Here is a 27,964-nt window from a genome sequence, read left to right on the forward strand (position 1 = left end):
GAGAACTAAGCAACCAGATGAAATCATGAAAGACACCAAATGTAATTCAATGCATCTTTACATCTTGTATTCAATGTTAGGCTGACATCTAAAGGTAAATCAGGTAAAGTCAGGTATTTAGCAAAAAATAACTGAACCAAAAAGTAAAAAATAAATAAATAAACTGCTTAAATTTGTAAAGTTAATTCATATTCATCACTAAGTGCCCTTATACACATATTAAAAGTGAGCCAAACATTAACTGAGATGCCCTAGTACTCAACTGCTCAAAAGAGCAACAGTCAATTTTTAACCTTCCAGTTTTGGCACAGGCACAATGTATCCATCCATCCATCCATTTTCATCCGCTTATCAGGCATCAGGTCGTAGGGGCAGCATTCCAAGCAGAGAAGCCCAGACCTCCCTCTCCCCAGCCACCTCCTCCAGTTTGTCCGGGGGAACACCAAGGCGTTCCCAGGCCAGCCGAGAGATATAATCTCTCCAGTGTGTCTGCCCCGGGGCCTCCTCCCGGTGGCACTTGCCCGGAAAACCTTGCCCAGGAGGCGCCCAGGGGGCATCCTTGTCAGATGCCCGAACCATCTCAACTGACTCCTTTCAATGTGGAGGAGCAGCGGCTCTACTCTGAGCCCCTCCCGAATGGCTGAACTTCTCACCCTATCTCTAAGGGAGAGGCCAGCCACCCTTTGGAGGAAGCTCATTTCCGCCGCTTGTATTTGCAATCTCTTTCTTTCGGTCACTACCCACAGCTTGTGGCCATAGGTGAGGGTAGGGACGTAGATCAATCGGTAAACTGAGAGCTTCGCTTTTACGCTCAGCTCTCTCTTCACCACAACAGACCGGTACAGCGTCCACATCACTGCGGCCGCTGCACCAATCAGTCTGTCGATCTCCCGCTCCCTTCTGCCATCACTCGTGAACAAGACCCCGAGATACTTAAACTCCTCCATTGTGGCAGGAACTCGTCTCTGACCCGGAGTGGGCAATCCACCCTTTTCCGGCTGAGGACCATGGCCTCAGATTTGGAGGTGCTGATTCTCATTCCCACCGCTTCACACTCGGCTGTGAACCGTTCCAAACACAGAGTAGTCATATCTTAAAAAATTGACTAAGTGATGTTTGAAGAATGTTATATAAACATTTTGCAGTTGTTCAAAGAAATGAGAATATAAGACTGTCACGTGTAGAGATATTTAACACTGCTTTCTTAATATGATAGGCATTATACTTTCCTATGCCATCATGTAAACCTTTGATATTTTCTAACATTTGTGACTAAGGCTCTCCAAGTACATAGATGGTAAAATAGTTGACATTGTTCGCATTTTGGACAAAACCAAGCCATAGTAACAGCTGCTATTCAGGAATCAATGCTTTATTTTCAGTGTTGAGTGTATGTGGATATTAAGTCATAGCCCATAACAGTGAACAGACATGACAGCAGTTACAGAGCGAGAAAGACCTTGAAAGTGACACTGTATGAAAGCGATCAGTATTTTAAAAGCTCTCTTCTAAAACACCATAATAGGATTGCAGGAAAAAAAATCAAACCAGTGCAATACACAATGCTGTTGCATTTTCTGCTAAAAATCTTACACGTAAAACACCCACATTTGTACATATGTGCAATGGCATTTTTTATTTTTTATTTTTCAGGATTCCAAAAGAAAATTTTCCTTTTAATGGTTGTGTCGGCTACAAATGAGCTGTTTGTGTCTGAAATTGTAATTAAATCTTTACTGTATTTTTCCAAAACAGTCATCACATCAAAATTACTGAGAAGGCAATGCTACCAGATCAAACAACATTCATATGTAATACCAACATTAAGGCTCAATATTCAGTAAACAAAGCCCAGGTTACATTAGGAAATACAGTCAAATTTCTTTAAAACAATCAATAGTACCAACAAATCAAAAGATCTTATTTCAAGTTGATGAGCAAAATCTGATACTTAGCAGCATTACAGGATGCTTATGTTAGAAAATATAGTCTTAACAAATCCATGAACAGACTAACAAATTACACAAACGAGGAGACGCCAAACTTTTTTTTACTGGACTGAATAATGTTTACTGTCATTGTATTGAAGACGAAGTTGTTTCATTGTTATTAAAAGTGATTTTGTTGTTTCTATGTGAAAAAATGATCAGCATTCAACATCAAAACTGACGGCTACAAACAAGTCAAAATTAATAAGCTAGCTTGTAATCAGTTATGTAAGAAAACAGCAGTATTAGCCATTTAAAGCTAATGTTTTTATAAGGTTGGTCATTGTACTGCACTGTTTTTACAACTAACTTATTAGTTTTGAGTTAAAAGTGTTGTTGATCCCAAAATGAGGTGCTAATGAGCTGTTTTTGCTAACTGACAAGCTTGACTTTTTAATTCAACAAAAGATTTTAAAAAAAAATAAGGAAACTTGACAAAATATTAACAGCAATTCTAATCCCAGTCCCATTTCAATACAGCCTAAAGACTGAAATGTCTAATAAGAAGAAATGTAACGGGCACTTATGAATTGAAATGCACATGGTGTAACACAATCAAATGGCAAGATAAAAATAACTAATTAGATAAATAAATAAATAATACATAAGCAATAAATAGAAGTAGTAAAATATATAACTTAGAGAATCTCTGACCAACTGTGAACATAATGATGAGTTTCTCAATTCCTACTTCAGTAAAGACTAAATGTGTAAGTAATTAATGTGATGCCACTTAAACTACCACAATCAACAAAGTATATTAATAGTGCATGTTAAATCTCCCCAACTCATCGCAGATGGAAATAACATAATTTCTTGTCTTGCCTTTTCAACAGTTTATGTAAATGCTTTGCAGTTTCATTATTACTGGTATATAGCACTTTTCCGAATGTAAATGGCTAATGCTTGAGACTTTAACATTACTTTAACTATACTTTACTGACGTTACTGTAAATTGTCTTTTAGGTTAGACTTGTAAAATGGGAGCTCACGGTAGATGTTTGATATGTTTGATGTCAACAGTTACATAACAACAGGCATGCTTCTAGAACACTGAGGTATTCTCTTTTTTGACAGAATATGTGGAATTTTACAAGCAGGCAACAGCAGTTTTTCAGAATTCTTAAAGCATTCTTGTATCCTTGTCAATAGGGAAGAATGAATAGAGGCATTCTAGAATTCCTTCCCCCAAATTCTGATATTTTGTTGCCATGGTGACAAGCATAGAGAAATATGTAAAAATAGGGCATTTCAACTGCAGGACATAGAGAGGAGTTCTAGGGAGCACATCAATTGTAAATGCAGCAACCATCCTGGTCCCCTCCATTGTTGTCACTGTTGTTGTTTTGATCTCATGGGACATCAGTTCTGTTAACTTATGTGTTGTGAATTGGTATCACAGACCTTGACATTGTAAAACTGGTTTGTTCACATCATAAAATCAGTTGATCCTACAATGTAATGGAAACAGAATGGCTCAAAGGCCTCATGAGGGCACCAGACCTGTAAATGTTCCTGCAAAAGACGGCTGCTGTTACTGATTCCAAATATGTTGATTACAGCTTATGCAATATTATTAAACGTATCTTCACAAATATATAGGATAAATTTTTCACTTTTTTCTCATTGCAACAGATTTATCAGGAAAAAAATATCTGAACACTCAAACCAAGCACAGACACACAATGCTTTTTGTCAAATCAAGTCAATCAGTCATTAATTCAGACAGTCAGAAGTAGAGCCAAGCAATCATTTCTAATAATGAATCTATTACCTAAAATTTGTAAAGAATACTGTTATATGGGATCAAAATAACATTCCATGTTCAAACAATCCTAATGTACAAACAATGCACTTTGGGCTAAAAGTGGTCTATGTCTTATAAATTTGGAATTTTTTTTTGTCATATTTACAAATAAAATCTTGTATGCTTCAGCACAATTGCTGTCCTCTCCAGCTGCGCTAGCTTTAAGTTAAGTGCTTTGCTCAAGGGATGTTAAAGTGTGGCACCAAATCCACAGTGGAAGTCTCTAATTATGTAATGAAATTGGAAGACATAGGTCTCTTTTAGCTCATAATCAATTATTTTGTGTATTACATACAGCACAAGAAGGCAGAACATTAGAAAACTTTCAGTCTTTCAATTCATTCTCTCCACATTATTTCCATTATGTCCCTTTGTGTCCATATTAATGCCTTTGCTCCTTTTCATGTCTCACTGACCACATCATAAATTTAGTAAGCAGTTGTTTCTGAAGAAATCATTATCATCTCTCTTGCAGCCTTTGTTTGGTTTTGGTTTTTTCATTTTATTATCTAAAGCTTTCCTCATTAGTCCATTTATAGACACTAAATCTCTCAAATTTGACATCTCTGAACTAGTATTGCATAACTTTTATCTACATCCCATTCTGCAATGTCTGTATGACAGCTGGAAATTATTGAGATTTTCACGTGAGCCGATCTTAAGCCCTGTTGAGACTCATCTGCTATCAATGTTTTGTTTTCATTTTATTTTTTTATGATCTTACCAAATAATAATCACCAAAAATATTCAAATTAGGTACTTCCGTCATGAGTTCTGGTTGGAACCCAGAATGGGAACTGAACACTTTTTCACTGACTTTTTCTATCCCATTTTCCACATTCACAGGGAGCAGTTAGAGGCTCATGCAGTAATTCATATTATTTGACAGTGCTCACTCTATCGCTTCATTTAAACCATCAACTTGTCTCCACTTGTCCACGTCACCATCCCCCATCATCATCCAAGCTTCCATCATTGTAGGTAGCGGTAGACTTTAAAGCAATGATTGCCAGAGTCAGCCACTACAACGTGTCCGTCTGAAGTCAGAGCCAGACCTTGGGGTCCATAAAGAGGGTCTGCTGATGTGTTGATATAGGACAGGAAGGAGCCACTGCCATCAAACACCTGGAAATGTCGAAGATATGTATTATTTATATATAAAAACCTTACACAGTAGGGCTTTCATATATTAAAGTTTGACCATATATAAAAGTTTTTTCATATTTTAAAGTTTTACCTGTATTCTGCTATTGCCCCAGTCAGCTACAATGATGTTCCCATTAATATCCACTGCTACACCAGTGGGAGCATTGAACTGGCCGTTCCCTTCACCATTTGAACCAAATTTCAGTACAAGCTCTCCTTCAAGCGTGAAAACCTGACCAGGGAAATAATGATAAAGATATATTATTTTAAATCCTCTGAAAGCATTCTTGGACTTAACATGAAATATTTGCTTGTTTACCATAAAATTACACTAAAACTATCCTTTAAGCTCGGTAAAATGCTGTACCTTAACAGAGTGGTTATGGAAGTCTGTCACAATGATTTCATTGTTTTTGTTCACTGCTGCAAAGTGTGGACCTTTAGGAAAGAAAAACAGGAACAAAGAAATAGGTTGTACATTGTACAACGAATAATGTATTTTCAATTAGCTTCAGCCTCTTTTAACACTTTCAATTCGCAAGTATTTTAGAGAAAGGTAACACTGGTATTTGTATATCTGAATAGTTTTTGAAGTCTCTTAGAATGAAAAGAAAAAAGGGAAAAAAGAAAAGAAAAAACAAAATGTACAATATTTTACAGTTAAAGGTTGAGGTCATCAAGTGATTTAAATGTCATAGGGTTAAACTTTAAACAGAATTTCAAGTGCACTCAGTTCTTAAATCAATTTTCAGACTTAGCAAGTTAATTATTCAACTGTCAACCATCACGTAAGTACTTTTATTAGCGCACGTAAACCTTCTGAGGTCATCAGTGATAACTACAACCCTAGCCTCAAAGCCTGGGACAAACAAGAAATGCAAGTTAAAATGTTGTTTGTTCCCTTATTGCCAAAAGTTGTGGGGTAAATGTTTTAACCCTCTCAGATCTAAGCCATCAGTGGTGATTGTCCCAATCCCTTTTTTTTTTTTTTTTTTTTTTTTTTTAATTTGTTCATTTCAGGCACAACAATACATATATTGAACATAAAGTGCACAAAAACAAGCAAAATGTACCTGAAAAGGAGTGGGATGAAGAAAACTTATTAAATCCCACCCCTATGTTCATTCATCAACAAAAAACAATAAGCTTCCCGCAGCTACGCCCATCGTTGCAAACCAAACAAACAAAACCAAGCAAAACAAATAGAACCATTCATAACTGAATACAGAATATATTAATTATAAATTGCGCTACCACAGGTAACAGGCAATAATAATTACAAGTAACAAACACACATACATATACATACATACATACATATCTACACACACATGTACATATATATACATACATACACACACTTTTCTTTTTTTTTCCCTTGGAATCCATACCAACAATGGTAAGAGAACAGACATTTCAGAGTACACTAAAACCATCATTGATTATACTGTGACCAGACCGACTGTTTGTAGAGGAATTTAAATCTATGAATATTTTTGCATTGTTTCAGTTGTAAACTCAGACTGTTCCAGATTTTCACACCACATACAGACACACAAAAACCTTTACGGGTTGTTCGAGTTCTGGGTAATTTGAATTCTCCAAAGCCTCTCACATTATAAGCCCTTTCTCGAATTTCAAATATAGATTGTAAATTTGCAGGTAGAATTTTATTAAAGGCTTTGTATAAGATTATGGATGTATTGTAATTAACCAGATCCTGGAATTTAAGTAACTTTGCCTGAAGAAAGAGTTTGTGAGTATGATCTAGATAACCAGCCTTGTGAATAATACGCAGTGCTCGTTTCTGTACTGTGACTAATGGATTAGTTGTGTTTTTATATGTGTTTCCCCACACTTCCACACAATATGTAAAATATGGAAGAACCAGGGTACAGTACAGAGTACGAAGTGCATCTTTATCAAGGTATGGTTTCACTTTGTTCAAAACTGCGAGGCTTCTGGAAATTTTGGTTTTTATGTGTCTGACGTGGGGTTTCCATGAAATTTTGTTATCAATTACGACTCCCAAAAATTTGTTTTCACTCACATTATCAATGGGTACACCTTCTATAATAATTGGTAATTCTATATTATATTTTAAATTACCAAAAAACATTGCTTTAGTTTTATTTATATTTAATGATAATTTATTTATATCCATCCATTTTTTTTATTAATTTTAGCTCCCTGTTTACGGTCATTACAAGATCAGTATAATCATCGCTACTGAAAAATATGTTGGTATCATCTGCGAACAGTATGAGTTTAAGTACTTGAGAAACATCAAAAATATCATTTATGTAAACATTGAAAAGTTTTGGTCCCAACACTGACCCTTGGGGAACACCACATGTAATACCAAGTTTCTCTGAATGGTAATGCCCTATGCTAACATATTGTTCCCGACCCGTTAGGTAACTTTTTAACCAGTTACCAGCTTTCCCTCGAACACCATATCTTTCCAATTTATCCATTAAAATTGAGTGATTGATTGTGTCGAAGGCCTTTTTGAGATCAACAAAAATACCAACTGCATATTTATTTTTATCCAGTGCATTAGTAATTTCTTCTACTGCCTCAATTATCGCCATTGAAGTGGTTCTTTGCATTCTGAAACCATACTGACCAACATTTATTATTTGATGTTTTTCAAGGAATTTTTCTAATCTTGAATTAAAAAGTTTTTCTAAAATTTTTGAGAATTGAGGCAGTAGAGAAATAGGCCTATAATTGGTAAAACTGTGTTTGTCATTACTTTTGTATAGTGGTATTACTTTTGCAATTTTCATTTTTTTTGGAAAACAACCGGACTGAAATGATAAATTACAGACATATGTTAAGGGACTAGCAATATTCAGAATAACCTGTTTAACTACAGACATATTTATGTCGTGATAATCCATTGAAGACTTACTTTTACATTTTAATGTGATATTTATTACTTCTTGCTCATTTGTAGCTGAGAGGAACAGTGAAAAGGGATTTGATTTTATATTACTGATATTTTCATTTTTTTGACCTTTAGGACGTATCATTTTCATTGTTTTGGCAGTCAGGGGACAAAAGGGTACGCAATCTAATTGCTCTAACTGACTCTTTATATTTCTTATACTTTGTGCTGGTCACCAAAAAATGGGGTTAGGGCAGCTAGTACTGCTTTCATTACCAGTGATGACTCAGACCTCATGGGGTTAAAAACATCAATGTTTTCTATATAGTACTAACTTTTTAAAGAGCCGTTAATCTCAAGACAATCCAGAATCAAACATTTTCTCTTCATATATTTGCCTTTTCTTCTTTATATATATTTATTCTTTAATGAACAGCCCATAGTAGATTTTTGGGAATTAAATTACATGAAATAATATAATTTAGTCCACATTACCTGCAAACTGCTTGTCACCATTGCCCCGGCTTCCAAACTTGGTAATAAGCTTTCCAGTCAGCTGAAAGATGAAGACAGTACAAGCTTTGTTGTCAACCACAATAACATGTCCGTTTTGGTCCACAGACACACCCTTTGGTCCCATGAGTCTGCCAGAGCCAAGTTTTGCCTGGTGAACAACAAATACAAGCAATAAGATTGCTGCATAAATCAACAACACAGAAAACATTAGAATGAGGGTTTGCTTGCAATAAAGTACAATACCCCTTCAACCCAGACATATCAGCACACATACCTTGAACTTGCCCTCACAGGAGAAAATGCTGACCCACTTATTGTCATAGTCAGCAATAATGATGTCACCACTGGGGTGCACAGCTACACCAGTTGGACGCTGTAGCTGACCTGGCGATCGTCCCCGCACTCCAAAACGACTCTTAAATTCTCCCTCATTGGTGAAAATCTGGAAATATATACATTTTTTAATTTTCAATATAAATTTGGGGGTTTTATATGAACCCTGCAGCTTTTCGAAGGCCATACCTGGACACACTGATTGTTGCTGTCAGCGATCAGTATCCTACCATTGGAAGAGGCAGCTACTCCTTGAAGATTGGTGAACTCTCCTTTATTCCTTCCCTTTGTTCCTGAATAGTGCAAAATATGATTTTAAATTCCATTATACATAGAAATGTTTTCATCTACAACTGAGACACTAACCTTTGGCATGAAGCATCAATTTGAGTTCAAGTTTCCTTGAACATACATTTGGACTAGACCTACCCCCTCAAGCACAAAATACCCATGGATTGTGCTTTCTATTTTAAAAAGAAATTGTGTAAATTTTGTTGAAAGTAAAAGGTGAAAATTCATGTTTTCTTTTTGTGTTACTGACTTTGAAGAAAGGCTTTCTATGGGAAGACCATTTCACATTTACCTAAGTTTTGAATGAATTGAAGCGAGGTCTAAAAGACATTTGAGTGGAATATTATTATCAAGACTAAAACTGGGCATTTCACCTTTATCATTTTAGCTGAATATCAAAGTCGTCTTCAGCATGTTTTCAACAACTTTTTGCTTGTTGGATTGATGGGATTATACAGGGAGGCAATTGTATTTTTTACAGTCAGGCACTATGTGATGATGTTAACGGTCTCAAACCCTGTCCTTTTTGTTGAAATGACTTGTTTATTTGTGGGAAGTAGTGCTGGGCGATATGGAAAAAATATTTATCACGATATGAATTATTTTATATCACGATAACGATATATATCACGATATACGACCTGACCTGTGGTCATCTAGAAAGTACGCAGTCTGCAAACAGCGAGTGCCGAGGGTGCAGTCTTTGTTTTGAGTTACCGTAAAGTATGTCGCAAATCCGGGTGCACGTACAGGAGCAAACCACGAGACGGAGTTTCTTTGCGAAAAATATCATTTTTTATACCATATTATTTACTTGCATAAAGTTAAGAGCATGTATAGTGAGAAGACAACACTAATATATTTGCCACAGGCTATTTAACCCTTTAAGACCTACCATAGAACCAAGTCCGCCAGAGCTTATCTTTGTTTTTACATGCTGTAGTGCCATTTGTGGGAGTATTTCAAGTTTCCATATATCAATACAACCGTTATAGCCCAAATTTTAATAATATGTATGCATTAAGTCCATAGTAACTACATAAATTGCAAAAACTTGTAGTGCAATAAACTACAAAAAAATTGAAAATCGTTTTTTTGTTTTTTACATATATTTCTAGTTAAAAAAAATTTAAGCGGTGTATCCCTCAAAACTGTAAATACAAAAGTTTCCAACCACGAGAAATTTATTTTGAGTGTCTTCATAGTTTTATTTTTGAGATACACTAATTTTTATATACTACAGGAAAAATGAAAATAAATATTATAATGCATCAAAATAAACTATTTCCAACAGTGTAATTTGAGTTCTAAGCATCCCAGAAACGATACAGAAAAACATAAAGTCAAACATGTCTTTTAAAAACACCAACATAGGCTTATAAGGCCCTTTCGCGAAAATGACGTCACTTCCGGTTTCGGGCAGGTAATGGCGGACGTGCGATAGTTCGCGCTGACGTATATGCCAACGTAGGAAGTCTTATGAACGTCGGCAAAGCGTGTTTCTGGAATATTGTGTTTTTGTTGCTGCAAGTGCTTCTTATGCAATTTTTGCAAAGTTATATGTGGAAGGAAACCGTGACTTTGGACAAGCTAATGGCATAAGATGTAAGTACAACTCCGGTTTCACATGCAAAAAAAATTATTGCACTACCTTATGTGGTTCCAGTTCTACAGGGATTTAAAAATAGTTAGGTAAAACGGAGTGTACCTGCTCCGACCAGTTGTAAAGGGTTAATTATATATTTCATGTAATAATTTATAAAATTTGGGTTAGTACGATATAAACGATAGAAGACAAATGGCACGATAGACACTTTTCTATCGTCCACACGATATATATCGTCATATCGCCCAGCACTAGTGGGAAGATTTATATTGTCTTATTTAATTAATAAATAAGATTAATCCAAATTAATTCAAATTAATTTGGATTGTTCTAAAACAAAAATGTTCGTATGTGTGGTGCAATTCCAGGACAAATTTATGAAGTGTTTAAGGTAGGAGAATCTAAGATTAGCTATGATGTCAACACTAGAATTATTCTGACAGTCCCATCATACTTGTGTGCTAAGATAAAAAAAAAAAAAAAAAAAAAAAAAAAAACAATACTACAATACTGACAATTTGATGAATCTGAGCTTTTAAAATTCACAATGTCATTACTTTAGTCCCTTCATAAACTGTAACATGAAACAAGTAACAGACACTGGAATCAGCCAGATGAAAACTCCACCATGTTGGAAAAAATGATGCATATGATGGGGAGAAATAAGCCCAAATTGATTGAAGCATTAAAAGGGCCTTTCAGTGTCACAAAAATGAGGATATATTAGCTTTAAAAAAGCAAGTGTACAATATCCTAGTCTGTCTGTACGATTCATTTCTTCCAGCTAAATGTCTCACCGATCCTAAAAATGAGGTCGTCCTCAATGGGGTTCTGAGTTTTGCGCCGTGGGGTACCAAGGGCACTGCTGGCCCTCTTTGAACCTTTCTTCTTCTGACCAGGTGACTTTCCTCGTCTCTTTGCTCCTTCAGATGAGCCAGTCGATGGCGTAGCATTGGCTGCTGAGTTGGTTGCCGTTGTTGTAGAGGGAGAAACCTGGAGAGAAAGCAAAAAGGGAAACACAATACACAGTAACTATAAAGGTTATATGGTTTTTGTTTGGAAATCTTCCTACATCCTTTGCCAAAGTCAATGTATCGATGAATATAGGGTAAGCTCAATCAAATAAATTTAGGTTTTCAAGTTTAAAGTAAATGGACTAATTGCTTAAGTCATGTTGCTTCATTGTTGGATCATTGTTGCTCAAGAACTCTGAACTTCAAGAGACAAGCACGACGTGGTCAACAATATGAGCTTTTCTGTGTTGTGTGAGGAAATTAGCACAAAGTTTTGCAGTGAGATTGGACACACTTGAATGCAAGTTTCATTTGATGGGAAGAGGATTAACAACCTCTTAGGTTTAGGTAAAACTACTTGACTAGGCCTTCATAACAATAATTAAAAAGTGAGTGTCAGATTCCTCTCAGTAATGTCATAAGCTGATGTTTCAGGTCCTTTGTTTCAGGTCCTGATGTAAATGACCTGTATTTGTATAGCGCTTTACTTAGTCCCTAAGGACCCCAAAGCGCTTTACACATTCATTCATCCACCCATTCATACACACATTCACACACTGGTGATGGCAGCCACCCTGGGGCGCACTGACAGAGGCGAGGCTGCCGGACACCGGCGCCACCGGGCCCTCTGACCACCACCAGTAGGCAACAGGTGAAGTGTCTTGCCCAAGGACACAGCGACCGAGACTGTTGGAGCCGGGGCTTGAACCGGCAACCTTCCGATTACAAAACGAACTGCCAACTCTTGAGCCACGATTGCCCCCATCCAGTGTCCTTCAGCACAGATGCTAAAGGAATGAACCGTGCCATTGGCTATGACAGAATAGCACTGGTTGACACCCCAAGGATAAGCGTAGGCTGTTGGTGTATATCACAAATGATATTAAAGGAATTTAGACATTATTTGCCAAATGGACAGTAGAAATGTACTAATATTGAAAGAAAGATCCACCTACGTCTAGTTCAGCCTCTAGAGTCTTGGTGACAGTCAGTTTGAATGGACTTCCTTTGATGTGCTGGTCATACAAACGGAGAGCCAGTGAGAAGTCACCCTCCTTTGGCACCGTGTACACAAATTCATATGTCCCGTTCTTGTGGTCCACTATCTCACCATCTACTATGCTGCCGTCTGGTGTGAATACCTACATCAACACATGATAATGTTTTGTCACTGTTTGCATTGAAGTGTGAACACAGAGTAGTACTTAATTTTATGGAGTTTAGGTGTAGAATGAACCTCAGCAGAGAGGATCGCATTTCCACTCTTGCAGGCTCCCCCTGACTTGTCTCTTGTTACAATGGTAACAGAGGCAGGATGCCCAACAATGCATTGCTCAAGACCTGCACCCATGGCTTCGCTCTGGCTTGCCACCGCACTGAGGACGAGAAGAAAGATTAGTGTTGATGAAATGGCATTAAATCCAAAACCACAGGGTTCAATATGTTTCATCATCATTGAAATGTCCCAAAACCCCATCCCCTCAGAGACTGTGTCCGCCGTGGATATAATTCCTCAGCTGTTATCTTCTTCAGTGCCTTATACCAACACAGTGCAGAGCAGCTACCTGAACTCTGCTTTTACAGAGTTTGTTATCTTGTTAATAGTTTTATATCGTCACTGCATACGACTCTGGATACTGTAGCTCCTCTGACAAAGAAAGACTTAAATCAGAATTAATTGCCTTCCTGGTATAACTTTCAAAAATGCACCTTAAAGCAGATAGCTGATAAGCTGGAGCGCTTAATAATCTTTACTAATTTAGAAAATGACAATTTAGCCTGGAAAAACAGTTTGTTGTTCTCTAAAAAAAAAAGACCTAAAACAGCTAAAACATCTTGCTATTTATCATTGATTGGAATACTTTGGTATACAGCGGATTTTATTGATTGCTCTTATTTTCTTCAGAGTCAGTTGAGGCCGTCTGCAAAATTTGGGCCAAATTGGGTCATGCAAAAAGGCAATGTTCCCAAGCACAGCAGCAAATGTACAACAGAATGGCTGTAAATGAAAAGGATCAAGGTGATGCAATGGCCCATTCCAGTCTTCAGCCTGACTGAAATGCTGTGGTGGGATCTTATAGGGAGCTGTGCATAAATGATACAAACAAGTCTCAATGAGCTTCTCTGATTTTAGGATTAGGCTTAAAACTTTTTAAGTTTTACACTGCAGTAGGTCTAGGCTGCTGGGGTGCTCCCATGACGTACAGTGTTTTTTGGGGGTTTTTTCACTCACCTTTTTCATTCACTATGTGTTTATACGCCACTCTGCATGTAATCATTAGTTAGTATTAATCTCTGGCTCTCTTCCACAGTCTTTTCTTATCTTTCTCCTTTTACTTTAAACCAGTAGCGGCAGATGGCTGACCCTCCCCAAGCCTGCTTCTGCCAGAGGTTTCTTCCCGTTAAAAGGCAGTTTTTCCTTCCCATTTCCTTCCCCTATGCTTGCTCATACAGGGTTGTCTGACTTTTGGGTTTATTCTGTTTTTCTGTACTATTGTAGGATCTTTACTGTACAATATAAATTGCTTTGAGGCAGTTGTTGTTGTGATTTGGCATTAAATAAATAAAACTGAGTTGAAATTGATTTGAATTGTCTCACCTGGTTGTAACAATAGTCCCCAGGTTGTGTATGGACTTCCTCAGCCCATCTGTCTCCATCATCAGATCCAGCTGGTCATTCTCTTCTGGCTGGCATGGCAAACCAAGACCAGCAAGCTCACCCAGCCTCTCCCACAGCTCTCGCTCCACCTGCAGGCTCGCCACACAGGGCTCTCCAGCCAGAGCCTCCTCTGCCTGGGTACAGGTGGCTGTGATGTCCCCCTCTCCCCGCAGAAGGCTGTCTATCTGGGCTTGGAGAACCTGGAGACAGAAAAAGAAAACTTTCATTAGGCTGTTTCAGACTGTTTCATTTGATGTGTTTTATTTAAAGAACTATCTCAGTGACTGAAGAGGTTGTACTTTTAACAAAGAATCAAAGGAAAAATTGAACAAACTCTGTTTACCTTCTGTTTGAGTCCATATGTAACTTCCAGCTCCATCAGGAGTACACTCTTTCGAACATCCAGCTGCTTGTGTAAATCCTCGAAGCTTGATTGAATATCCTCTTCAATCGAAGCCCTCTGATTGGTCAGCTGCTGGAGGATCTCTTTAACAAAGGACAGTACATCTGAAATCTGAGGAAGTCTAGAAAGGACAGGTACAAAAGAGAAAAGCAGTTACATATCTAATTTGCAAAACAACAATAGGAAGCTTTCTTTATGCTACATTTATGTTGTTAAATATTTACACATGCAACCTGTATTTTTAATTGAGAAAAATTAATAACATGTTATTGTTAATGTCAAGATTTTATAGCCTGGTAAATCATTTGTACTGTATTTTGCTCACTGTCCACCAGATGTCAGCATCTCTTCTTTCCTCCATCCACTGTCTGTTAATAGTTACTTGTGACTGAGTTATATTAAGTATGCCTACATTATACCTTAACTGAATATGTCAGTTGTTATGCAGCTTGTTCTCAGGTACAAATACATTTGTACCTGTTGGAGCTACAAGAATTAAATGCTATCAGCTGATTTGTATTTTAATTTTTTCCAATTTTCTGCAAAGGGAAAAATGTGACTTTTAGTATTTTAAGTGCATTTTGAATGTGGGACCTACACTTACTATTCCCTGTTTACTAATAATTCCATACGTGAATGGATGGGTATTTTCAATATAAATACTTAGTAACTTCTTTAACTTTCTACCTGAGCCGATATGTATTTTAAGAAATCTTTTGACTATCTCATTCCCACAGTAGCATTTAAATTAAATTCCAGAGATTATTTGTCTTTCTTGAGAAAAGTCCTGGGTCCAGAACACTGTCACTCTTCTATTCTATTGTTCTATCTTTAAAAAAAAAAAAGAAAAAAAGATGTGAGGCATTTAGGGAACATCTGTGTTTTGCTGCAACAAACAATCAATGAGCATTGCCCAAGTGACTATTAAATGAATCTTGGTTAATGAGAGAGCCCTCTCCTGGTCTTAGGGAATTACTAAAAAATATATAATATATAAAAATAATAAAATCCTAATAAACTCCAGCTGATATTTATCATTGCCTTACTTCTGCAGTTTATAATATATTTAAAAAAAAAAGTAATTCAGCATTAGAATTTTTGTTTTGTGTGTGTGTGTTTTTATTGATAAATGGAAAATAGCACCACTGCACAGCAGTTTAACATAAGGGTTTGTTGGGGGCACAGATTAATGGACTGAATAAAGTTTATTAATGTTGTATCAAGTATTTCAACCTGTACCTGTCCTGAACAGTGCCCAGTCTTTCCTGCAGGTTGTTGCGGTGCTGCTCGAGGGCCTGGCTGAGAGCCACCTTAGGGTGCTCTGCATGGTTGGGAAGACAGTCCTCACACAGAGCGCACTTGCAGGCAGAGCAGTACAAGTCAGCAACCTGCAAATGGAAAGGTTTACATGAAGGGAGGAAAGAGGAGAGAGAGGTGCATTATTAAGAATTTAATGCCCCATGATAGCCTAGATATATTTAAAATGCAGGTTTGTCTTTAGTTTAGTCTCATTGTTGTACAGTTGCTAATCAGTAACTGGATTAAATGGGAACAACATATAGACAACATAGATTAGGCTTTGGGCTTACACTTTGCAGTACATGATTCAGTCATTTCTATATGTATGACTGACCTCCTATAAAACTGCAACTTTTTAAACCTAGTTTGTAGATGACCTGCTCTACTTAATGAGCTACAGCCACCCAGTCTTTTAGAGTCCAGTCTTTACTATGTAATTGGTTCCATTTGTCTGTTTATCTGGCCATGTTTTAGCAGGCTAGTTGCCACAGTTTTCAAGATGTCATTTTCAAATTTAGTCTGATGGTAGATTCATTTAATAGTCACTTGGGCAATGCTCATTGATTGTTTGTTGCAGCAAAACACAGATGTTCCTAAATGCCTCACATCTTTTTTTTTTTTTCTTTTTTTTTAAGATAGAACAATAGAATAGAAGAGTGACAGTGTTCTGGACCCAGGACTTTTCTCAAGAAAGACAAATAATCTCTGGAATTTAATTTAAATGCTACTGTGGGAATGAGATAGTCAAAAGATTTCTTAAAATACATATCGGCTCAGGTAGAAAGTTAAAGAAGTTACTAAGTATTTATATTGAAAATACCCATCCATAAAGGCTCAAGCTGATTTTATTTTTGCTGAAAATCAGGTTGAGGTAAAGGTCACACCAAAAGTGAAAATCAGTAAAAATGTTATATTACCCCATTTTTTTTATGGCTCATCTTTAAACTTTACAGGTATATACCAGGCCTTGGGCAACATGAGTACCTAGGATGGCTAAGCATTTGACTTTGACCTTGTTAGTGCCAAAGGTCAAAGTTCACATAGAAGAAAATATTTAAAGAAACTATATTGAGTATGATATATATGCTTAGACTGTGCTGTACCATGCACTTTTTTGCAATACAATTCCATACGATGTTACAATTACACCACAGAGTTTCGCAGAATCACGAACTGTGTAAAAATATATGTTAAAATCGTAAGTTTTTACATGATAAAAACCAATGATTTTAGCATTCTGCTCCCACCATGTGGTCAAAGGTAATAACATACACCGTTTTAGTATGCAATGCTTCAAGGTCATAGGTCAAAGGTCTGGGTCACATGAATCAAGAAAAAGCTTTAGTTTCCATTGGATCATCATCAAAATTTCAAGCAATATATTAGTTGTTGGGGGACCTAAGCACTTTCTGTGTTTAAGCTCTTTTTTTTAAAAAAAAATACAAGATTACATAAATTCACAAAAGATCAATCCTGATGTCATCAGCACACATAATCTGTGAAAACATCCGATATTCAAGTTAAATGGCGCTTGAATTATTCTCATTTTGTTCATCTAGGGTTATACTACCAAACCCAGGTCCAAAAACATCAAAGAGTTATTGTTTGTTTGTGCAAAACTCGACTGCTTGTCATGTGTTGTAGGCAGTGTTGGGAAGGTTACTTTTAAAATGTATTCCATTACAGAATACCGAATACATGCCCCAAGATGTATTCTGTAACGTATTCCGTTACGTTACTCAGTGAGGGTAACGTATTCTGAATACTTTGGATTACTTAATATATTATCATGCTGTTTACAACTACGTGAATGTACTATTGCTGTGATTTATTACTGTTACTGAAGGTCCGCGGCTCCGAACCGTAGTAAAGGGACATCTGGCTAATACGGTGGGTTCCGTGTCGGGCTCGTAGCTGAAAACTAGCTTTACTTTGTTGTCTGGGTCAACTTTGCTAGCGAGAGACAGAGAGAGGCGTTGAAAGGCTGCTCCAACGGAACTTATTTTTTCCAGAGGAAAACACGAACACAGTGTACAGTTGAGTCTTAATAGCTTACTTACAAATGGGCTCTCCAGGCACTCTTCTTGGCTGCAGTGGTTATTATTATATTTACATGCTTCCAGCTCCCGTTTTTGCTCCGTGACAGCTCGGACTTTTCCTTTCTCTCCCTCCCTCGCTCACAGACACATAACGTGTATGGTAGTCCATTCTCGCTGCAGCACGGACTACACTGCCCATGAGGCCTGTAGCATTCTGCCTTTTAGCTTAGCACAACAACAACAACAAAAAAGCGCTCTCTCACCCAGGAAACACGCAGAGAGAGAGAGAGCGTCACCCTGTAACCATGGCAACCGTAACGCTGCCGCCTGGAACAACAGAGTGTAGCTGTCAAACAAACCCAAACAGTCCTGACCCGCGACAATATGAAACAGGAAAGTACCGCCGTGTAATCCATTTATTTCAACAAAGTAACTGTATTCTGAATACCACCTTTTTAAACGGTAACTGTAACGGAATACAGTTACTCATATTTTGTATTCTAAATACGTAACGGCGGTACATGTATTCCGTTACTCCCCAACACTGGTTGTAGGCAGATGTCCCATCTTTGGCTTCAGTTTCAGTTTAGCTGGCAGGGACAGCCTCTATTGGAGGTAATAAAAACAAATAAATATGGATTGAATATAAAAATAAATATGCATTATAATATGGAGGTCAGGCATAAATATAAATGGATACAGAATTAGGCAAGGCATAACTTTGTATGGTATTGGGAGACTTCTGGTTTCCTTTTGTACCACTGATGTTTCAACAAGCTTTGGTTGCATGCTGCTAAACAGTCTGTGTGGCGGGTAGAATAGGAAGTAACCTATCCAGATATTTATTTGCTACACCAGAAACCCTCAAAAACTGCCTTTGTCCCCATAGAGACTAAGTCAATAGATCAAAGACAATGGTTACCGGAAAGTTTTATTCTTAGCCAACTGAAATTGACTTCCAAGGTTTAAGCTAATTTTGGCTTTGAGTGATATGTGGACAAGTTTTTGCTTGCTTTCATATCACATTTCATATGCAGTTTAGGACATTTGCATACTTATTGAATACCTACCTTCACTGCATGTTGTGGGCAGGCGTTTTTGCCAGGTGGAGCCTCCAGGACGGTGCACTCCTCACTGCTGCTATCTGGGGAGTGTTGGTGGGCCTCCATCTGCAAGTGGCAGCCTGGTGAGGGTAAACCTCCAAACACACCCCTGTTTCCACTCTGCAGCCAGGGGAAGGGGCTCTATGTTTGTATACAAGGTTCCAGATGTATATTTGTACTGTTTGCTTTTGTAAGCTCCCTCTGTCACCCTTTTATTCCATTATGTATTCAACAGAAAAGGATCAAATGTTCATATAAACTCCTTGTGATAACTCTTGACGGATGCTAGATCTCTGGAAAAGCACGTCAACATTTCACACCCAAAAGAGAATGCCAGAAATCCAGATGCAGGTTTGGTTTTTCTGTCATTTCAGGGTACAGTAATCCAGACTTGTGAGCTTGTAGTCAATGAAACTTGGCGTAAGTTATTCCACTATGGGTAAAAAGAGTGTCCAGGTGTCCGCATTTAGGTACATATCCCATTTAAAACATCCTTCTGCTTCCATGTGTTGTTTCTTCAAGCACATAAACCGCGTGAATGAAAGTAGTCAATCCTCTTTAGGTCTGATTGGGTGAAAAGCAATGAACTATGGTGTTAATTTGATTCACATAGGGTTCAAGCTGAGGGCAGATCACACTGTGTCCTGCAGAAACGAGACAGAGAGAGGGATGAGGATTACTTGGAAAAGCAGATAAACACGGAGAGACAAGAGAGATTATTTACTAAAGCTTCTAACTCTTGACTGTGTTCCTTCATACTTTGTCATTTTGCCTTTGTCTCAGTTTTAAGATTAAATCAGGTAGATTAAATTTAATTAATAAATGTGGGTTATAGTGGCAGCGCAGTGGCACGGCGGTTAGCACTGTTGCCTCACAGCAAGAAGGTCCTGAGTTCATTGAGTTCTGTGTGGAGTTTGCATGTTCTCCCCGTGCTTGCGTGGGTTCTCCCTGGGTACTCCGGCTTCCTCCCACAGTCCAAAGACATGCAGTTAATGTGGATGGGTTAATTGATCAATCTAAATTGCCCATAAGTGTGAATGTGAGTGCGAATGGTTGTCTGTCTCTGTGTGTTAGCCCTGCGACAAACTGGCAACCTATCCAGGGTGTACCCTGCCTCTCGCCCTGTGACTGCTGGGATAGACTCCAGTGCCACCCTGAAAAGGATAAGCGGAAGCAGATGGATGGGTTATAGTACCTCAAACTGTTGATCTTCTTGCTGCCACTAAATGAAAACCCTTTATGGCATTGGGAAAAAGGTATTTCCATGGGTAATGAGTGTGCAATGCCTTTTATCTATTCAGGCATTCACGGAATCACAAAATCCTGCAGTTACTTGGCCAAGTGTCATGTATGAGTTTCCCTCTGAATGAACTAGCCAGTGATCTGCTTTTACTGGCCATAAAGTGGAGCTGAGGGGTTTTGGTTACAGTCTGCAAACATGCCATAGGATGTAGCAAATTCGGTCTGAAAGAAAGTAATTTTTTAAAAAAATGTTATTTCTGGTGCTCCCGAAGTTTCTTTTCTACATTTTAATTTCAGGAATTTTATCTAATCACAAAGAACAGCACAGAGTGCTTTTCTTTTAAAGAGAACCAAGCAGCAATGTGCACTGCTTAAAAATGAAACATAAGAAGTTCCAAAAACTGCAGTTCCTCCAGTGGCCATTTGAACCTGTCTCTAAATGTGAGCTAAATTACCAGTTTATTCCATTAAAAAGCCTGGTATGAAATACATCATTGGTCTCTGTAGCTAATTCCCCCTTTATGACGACTAAAAGATAAAATTTTTATATAACTCAGTTTGGCCTTTCGATGGTATAAATTGAGGGATATGCCCTGTCTGGTTAACACTGGCAGCAGATGTCTGCTATGTTTCACCTGCACTGAATTGAGTCACTGAATTGGACTTCTCAACCATGTTTGTGCCATTGGTCCTTTTCAAAGCATTTTTAATGCAATTATCTGACAAATAATATGACTTGTTGTGAGGAACCACCTTTCCAATCAGTTTTGGCTAGCTGACTGACAATAATCTAGGCTAGTGAGTTTGTAGTCAGTGAAACCTATATTCACTGAACTAGACTACTCAAATTTGTTTGTAACTTATAAAAATCATTATTCGGTGTTACTTGGATCTGATTGGCTTTCTTGTTTTTTCTTTGTCTTACTTAATAATTAATTACTTTCTCAGATGTGTGTTGCAGGTGGATTGTTTAATATTGTTTAGGAAAAACAAATATTGGCAAACTGTAAAATTATTTCTTAATTGGTAAATTAAATCAAATTTGACATATTTGATTTACATGTAGATAAAGTGGTTTGAATTGTCTTGACCAGCTCCCTTAATGTCCCACCACTGCATTTCAATCAGGGTGACGTCTGAACTTGAGTGGGCCGTTGCAGCATCTTGGTTCTTTTCTTTTTCAGCCATTCTGTTAAACATTCACTTGTGTGCTTGGGATAATTTTCCTTTTGCTTATGCAACCTTATGCTGTTGCACAGATGGCTTCACATTTGACGACTATCAAAATTTCAGTTTTATAGAGGTGTTGATAAGCAGTTAACCACATGCATTTGATTAGCTGCATCTGGTTGCTACTCACCCTCTATCATATAAATATAATGCATTAAAGGTGGGTTTAATATTTCACCTGACTGCATAGCCTCCCAAATGGTACGGTACATCAAGCTTAACCTGTATTGGAAGCCCATGGACAGATGCCATGAGCCAGGGGGATGACGGCATGTCGTTGCTTGTTGGACCACCACGAACAGCAAATGTGGAGTAAAATACTATAAAGAGCTTCTGGAAGCAGTAATGTAGGTCAACAAAATGTCTTCAAAGTGATGGAGAATAGAGAGGGAGCCGGGTGGGGAGGGAGGTTCTGGTTTCCATAGTAACAGACTGCACAGGACTGGGGTGAGGGGGTTCACCAACTAGGAGGAAATACACCAAAAAGTGAAGCAATCATGTCCTCTATAATCCCAGAAATTTAGTCTAAATTTAGCTGGCAGTGTGCTGAGAGCTGCAGTGATTATGGCTCGGTTCACAAAGTGTTCCAGGTCTGTTTTTTTGTTTTGTTTTTTTGTTTGTTTTTTTTACTATCATGTTAAAGTCACAGAGATGGTGGTAATAATGCTGAATCAGTGTGAACGCCTAAAAATAGACTTTTAGCTATGGTCCTACAGCACATGATAGAAAAAATGTTTTTCTCCACTGAAAATGGAGAAAAAACACATTAATCAGTCAGTTCTTTAAAACAACAACACTTTAACTAATCACACACTACCAGTGTACAGTGCACTGTACACATAAAGCAGGAAACCCCATAACAGATGCAGGATCACTGCCTGTGGGTTGAGGGGGAAACATGCATCTAATGAATCATGTTAAGTGCTTCATATGCAAGGATGAAAATAATTTTACATTTAAAAACTTTTAATACTAACTACTGTGTGTATACTCTACACCACTGCAAATAAAACAAAATACAATCAAAATAAAAAGAATGTCATATTTTATTACAGATGTGAAGAATAACTAACTGTGTGCCTTTGTGAACAGTAAATGTTGTTCTTGCATTAGTAATTATGTTCTTAATTATGGTTTGCAAATGTTTTTGATTTTTCTTTTTTCTCTTTCTTGTAAATTTAACATTTTTCTTTAATTGTTAGAAGGATTTTTATTAACATTTGTTATAAATAAACTCACTTGAATTTTTAATAAAAGTAAGTTAAATTACCATATTACTATGAATTAACATATATGTAAATAAAAACAGGTAAGTGTAAAAGCCATAAATAATATCATTTTTATAAGAGAAATTGTTGTTTTTATGTTTTCAGTTTTAAGTAATTGGCTGCTTTTCTTTTGCTGTAAATCCATGTAAATTTAAACTAGTTCTCAAAACAAGGTTTATGAGCCGTGTTGTTTTTGGAAGCCCGGCTGCTTTCCTTCTCTCTTTGTGTCTGGTGTCTAGGTTTATTTTTCATTGTGTCTTTGTACATACACTCTCATATCTGTGTGTAAAATATAAAAAGGAATATTTTCATGAATAATTCATAAAGAGGAGGGATTATGGTTACGAGTTCTCTCTGATCTTGTATATAATCCTGTTTTAACACCTCCTCCCCCAGAAAACACGACCTCTCCTGACGTGAAAGCAACCTTACACAGACAAGCTCACACTTTATGTCTGTCTGAAACACACACACACACACACACACTCACACACACACACACACACACACACACACACACACACACACACACACAAACGTGGTACATTGAAGGAAATTATTTTTTCCCTTCTTTCCACTCTTCTCTCTTCTCAGTCCTTCCCTGCTCTATAATGCTTTTGCTGTGTCTGGGTGTTTGTGTGAGCTTGTGTGTGGTGGCTGCCTGTAACTGTCACAGTGCAAAGAGACAATCGAACCCCTTCTCTCTGTTTTGTTTTCTTTCGAACAGATTCATAAAGAAGAGTCAGCGATTCATCAATGCTTTGAATGTATCTGCATGTTCTGTGGATGCTCAAAGTTATATTTGTCCAAACATGAGTTCACACTGACCTGTTTGTGTTTAATCTTCTCACACTATTTTGAGGAATAGCTACACTATATTGCTCAGATCTATATCAGCTAACAAGTCAAACCTATCCACACATCCAGCAACTAAATTTTACACAGGACGCTATATAAGTTGCTTTAACCTGCCCACAGTTGCTGTTGGTGCACATCTGCAAGCTGCTTTCAACCCACCTCCATTTCAGCTCCTAGTGTTCATGTTTTGTCATGCTGCTCATCTCCCTGCTTCTGCTTTTCCCTGTATCATAATGAATGGGCCGGGAACTCCCAGCAAATGTAAATTACTGCAGAAGAAAATGATCGTCATCTTTTGACCACAATGGTCTTGAACTGAGATATTTTCATGTCGTTCCCCACTTTAGTAAAGGTACAGCACTATTAAAGTCTAAATAATGCAACTAAAAGCCCAATATATATCTATCGTGGACAGTTTCATTGTAAAAGTAATTCTGTAGGAGTCACTTTGCTCTCTTCAAAGAGATTAGAGACAGTAACATCAACAATTTAGTAGCTTATCGGTCTCACAGTTCATCACTATTCACAGGTTATTGCCTGTAAATAAATGTAACCTTAACTTTGACCTTGGCTTTGGGTGAAGAACTATTAGGTGATCATTGTGTGCAAGTTTCACTAAAATCTGACAAATACTGTAGGAGGAATAGTGATTCTTGTGAAATATGGAAGGACGGGTGCCTCACCTCAAAGGTCCTTTGGCCAGATGAGCTCAAACTGCTGTTAAATCATCTGCACTCACAGTCTTACCATTTAAAGCTAAATTGAGATCAACTCAGGCTGCTCATTGTCTATACACCAAATATGCTCATCAAGCATCTACAGTGTCAGGGGTTAAAAGATCCTGAAGTCCAAAAAACTGCAGTTCCTCTATAGACCACTAGAGGCTCCAAACATGAGTAGATCTCCATAGACAGCTCTGTTAAAATTCCATGTGTACATCAGAAATATTTACAGCCAGCATGCAAAGAATGCTTTTGGTCCGTGTGCATAGTTTCTCCCTTTATGGAAGCTGTGCTAATTTTGTATAGCTTCCATAAACTTTTGTTTGCAAGTTTGTTTGTTTTTTAATAGCTTATTTGTTTGGATTTTGTTGAGGCTTAAAGTTAGAAGTAAGGCGACTCTACATTGTTGCTTTTTAATGCCATTTTTATATTGTTAAGCACTTTGTGCAGCATTGGCTGTTTGAAATGTGCTATATAAATAAATTTGACCTTGACCTTGACCTTGACCTAAGTTACTGCTTGGCTTTCAAGAGATTTATGGAGGCCATAGAAAGATGGAAATGAATGATTCCTTGCAGTAACTCCAAAGGAAGAAACTGAAACTCTTAACTAATTACATATATATGAACATTTTATAAGCTAACAGCACACGCTGAATGGAAAGTCATCATTTAAATCAGAAATAATAAGTAATCAAAGTTGTTTTAATCATTAAAAGATAGACATCACAGGCACCTGACATAGTAATATATTAATTTCATTTGATTTTGAATGCCGGTTAAACAAAAGGCACTCTATGATTATTACAAACGAAATACTTTGATTTAATTAGAGAGAGACTTACATCATGCTGGCTCAGCAGAGCAGCGTCCATTAGAGGATTGTGAGATTTCTTTAGAAGTCAAAAGGAAAAAACCAAAACATCCTGCCTGCAGCCTGAGAAACGTACCAGTGGAACCAGTTTCTGAAGAGCTTACCAGTAAATAAACAGTGCGCCATCACACACACACAGAGTCAGGTAATCTGATCTGTCTCCCTTTGTATTCCCGTGGGAATGTTTCTGTTTTTCTTTTTGTTTTAATCACTCCTCTGTCTCTCTTCTATAGCTTGTAATTACCTTTTTCTTTTTCCATGATTTCTATTGAAAATGTTTTATCACTTGATTTATTTCTTTGTCTTTGTAGGCTTTTTAATTTTATGCCCAGTTTATGTTTGCACTTCATCAAAGCACCTCTCTTTCACTATCTTTATGCTAGTTTGCAATTGTGACTTCTTCATGCATATCTTTTTTTCTTTTTATACTCAATTTTCTGTTTTTGTTTCTTAGTTTGGCTCCTTTTCTCATCTTGTTTTTTTTTTAGAGTTGTTCTTTATCTCGTCATAGTCATCCAGTCTTTTCTGTGACCCAGCTTGTCACTCTGTACTCAGCTAGGATAGACTATATAGGATGAGCTGTTAAGTAAATGGATGATTAGTAATCATTTTGATGTGTTTTCTAATAGCTTTGCTCCTTCTTTAGTAATTTGTAGTTCATCCAGTTCATCCTGCAGACATATATTTTCATGCTTGTCACTACTGACCATGTGGTCATAACATACTTGAACTCAAACACTTAAGCTTAGTTATCAGTTAGATTGTCCTGGATACAACCATTTACAAAACCTCTAATTATTTAGTTACAAACTTAAATGTAACACAATAACTGCGATGATAATGAAGTCCTGGTCCATCCTTAATGTTTTGTGACTCTTATTTATTTTGTTCACCTTTGCAGTGATTTTGCATCTTTTAATGCTCGTCTTATCTCATATATTTTATTTCTCTTCTTGTTTCATGTCCTCTGCAGTATTTTTGCTTCTCTTCTTTGCAGCATTTTGCCTCTGTTCTGGTTGCTGGTGTGTCTGTGTAGTGATTTACAGTTTTTGTTTCCTATTCAGGGTTTTTTTTCTGTGTGGAGATGATTTTTGTGTGTGTGAAATCTGTCGTGTTCGTTTTGTGTGTCATTGTAGCTGTTTTGCATCTTTTCATGCTAATTTTGTGTCTCTTTATAGTCATTTTACAGTGTTTCTTTTATTTTCATTTTATAAATCTTTGTGTTTTTTATAATGTTAGATTTTTATCTTGGTGTTGGATAAGCAGAAGAGAATAGTCAGATGTATCTTGTCTTTTTAATTTAGTATCTCTTTATATTTGTTATTTGTTTGTTGAATGTTTGCATCTGTTAAAAGTTATTTAGCATCTCTTTAGTGATTTTTTCAGTTGTTTTTCTTCTTTCGGAGTACTTTTTCTTATTGCTTTGCATATGTTTTTTGCATTTTTGATTGCTTTGCTTCGCTTTGTGGTGACTCGATGCGTCTTTGGGGAGATTTTGCACATTTTTAACTGTTGCATTTCTTTTGCAGTCGGTTTGATTTTCTTTGTAGTTTGTGTCTTTGTGTTTTTTTCTCTGTTATTTTGTTTTGCTTTTAACTTTCAGTTTTGGGTCTCTTTGCAGCGATTTTGTGCCTTTTTCATATCTTCTTTAGTCAGTTTTGCTTGTTCTTGTAGATGTTTTTCATTTCCTCTGGCTTTTTTTCTGTATCTTTATTGCTAAGTAGGCATCTTTTCAGTAATTTCAACATCTTCTCTTCATCTCTGTGGTCAGTTTATTTTTTGTAGTCGCTCGACTGACTTTAAATGAAGAAACATTAACTTCAAACATCAAACAAGCTCTGACCTGCTGCTCCCTGCCTCTGCTGTCTGTTTGCTAATCCATCCATATCTGTATGTGTTTCTCTGTTTATATGTGGCTGTAGAAATGAAAGCAGATCAGCCCAGTTTTGGTTCACAGGAGTGACGTACCTCCTGTTACTGTTAGCACTCAGGATGCTAACCTGCATGTAGAGGCCTGACAACACACACACACACGCACACACACACACACACACTCAAAGCACACACAAACATACACACTCACACACACAAACACACAGGCTTGTATGTGCTTTAAAGCTGATCAGTTTGTTCCTGCATTCATTCATTCATTCAGTCCTCCACCTTCATCCATCTGCAGTCTGTCCATCCTCCCCTCTTCCCTCTCTCTCTGCCTATCAAGAAAACACAGCATGCTACAGCTGCTGCTGCTGTCATCCTCACACATTCCTCCACCCATCAATCATCCAGCCATCCATCTGTCTGCGCAGTCGTCCTTCTGTCCTCTCATCTTGGAAATTAAAGCGAGCACTCACCATGTTTTCCTCAGACGCAGCCGATCACTGCTGTCTGTTCTCCAGCCTGAAGCCATCGCGTCACGAGAGCGTCTTGTTTGCTGCCTCTCCTCTTAGTGTGTGTGTGAGTGTGTGTGTGTGTGGGAGGGGGAGGATATCATCGTCACGGCAACACCAGCAGCTTGCAGCAGCAGCACCACCACCACCACACGGAGGAGGGAGGGGATGAAGAGGAGGGTTAAGAGGAGGAACGCACCAATCAGTCATCTTTGCAGCATCCACCAATCAGGAGCGAGATGGAGAGTACAGGGCAGAGGTGATTGGCTGTTCTGTTACTCAGTT

At 37.6% G+C, this 27,964-nt stretch overlaps 1 protein-coding gene across 1 annotated transcript; it reads right to left on the reverse strand.

Moving 5' to 3' along the window:
- Nucleotides 1-1,358: 1,358 nt before the first annotated feature.
- LOC134624681 (tripartite motif-containing protein 2-like) lies at nucleotides 1,359-27,822 on the reverse strand. The gene is made up of 14 exons (XM_063469703.1): nucleotides 27,644-27,822; nucleotides 19,064-19,740; nucleotides 15,895-16,043; nucleotides 14,596-14,776; nucleotides 14,193-14,452; nucleotides 12,831-12,969; nucleotides 12,550-12,735; nucleotides 11,378-11,573; nucleotides 8,873-8,976; nucleotides 8,625-8,792; nucleotides 8,330-8,498; nucleotides 5,309-5,379; nucleotides 5,033-5,173; nucleotides 1,359-4,920 (listed from the first exon to the last, which is right to left on the reverse strand). Exons 2-14 carry the CDS (start codon nucleotides 19,160-19,162, stop codon nucleotides 4,768-4,770), a joined length of 2,016 nt encoding a protein of 671 aa, XP_063325773.1. The 5' UTR covers nucleotides 19,163-19,740; nucleotides 27,644-27,822; the 3' UTR covers nucleotides 1,359-4,767.
- Between the last annotated feature and the right edge of the window lie 142 nt (nucleotides 27,823-27,964).

This window comes from Pelmatolapia mariae, linkage group LG3_W, assembly GCF_036321145.2.
Source record: "Pelmatolapia mariae isolate MD_Pm_ZW linkage group LG3_W, Pm_UMD_F_2, whole genome shotgun sequence".
NCBI classification, from domain to species: domain Eukaryota; kingdom Metazoa; phylum Chordata; class Actinopteri; order Cichliformes; family Cichlidae; genus Pelmatolapia; species Pelmatolapia mariae.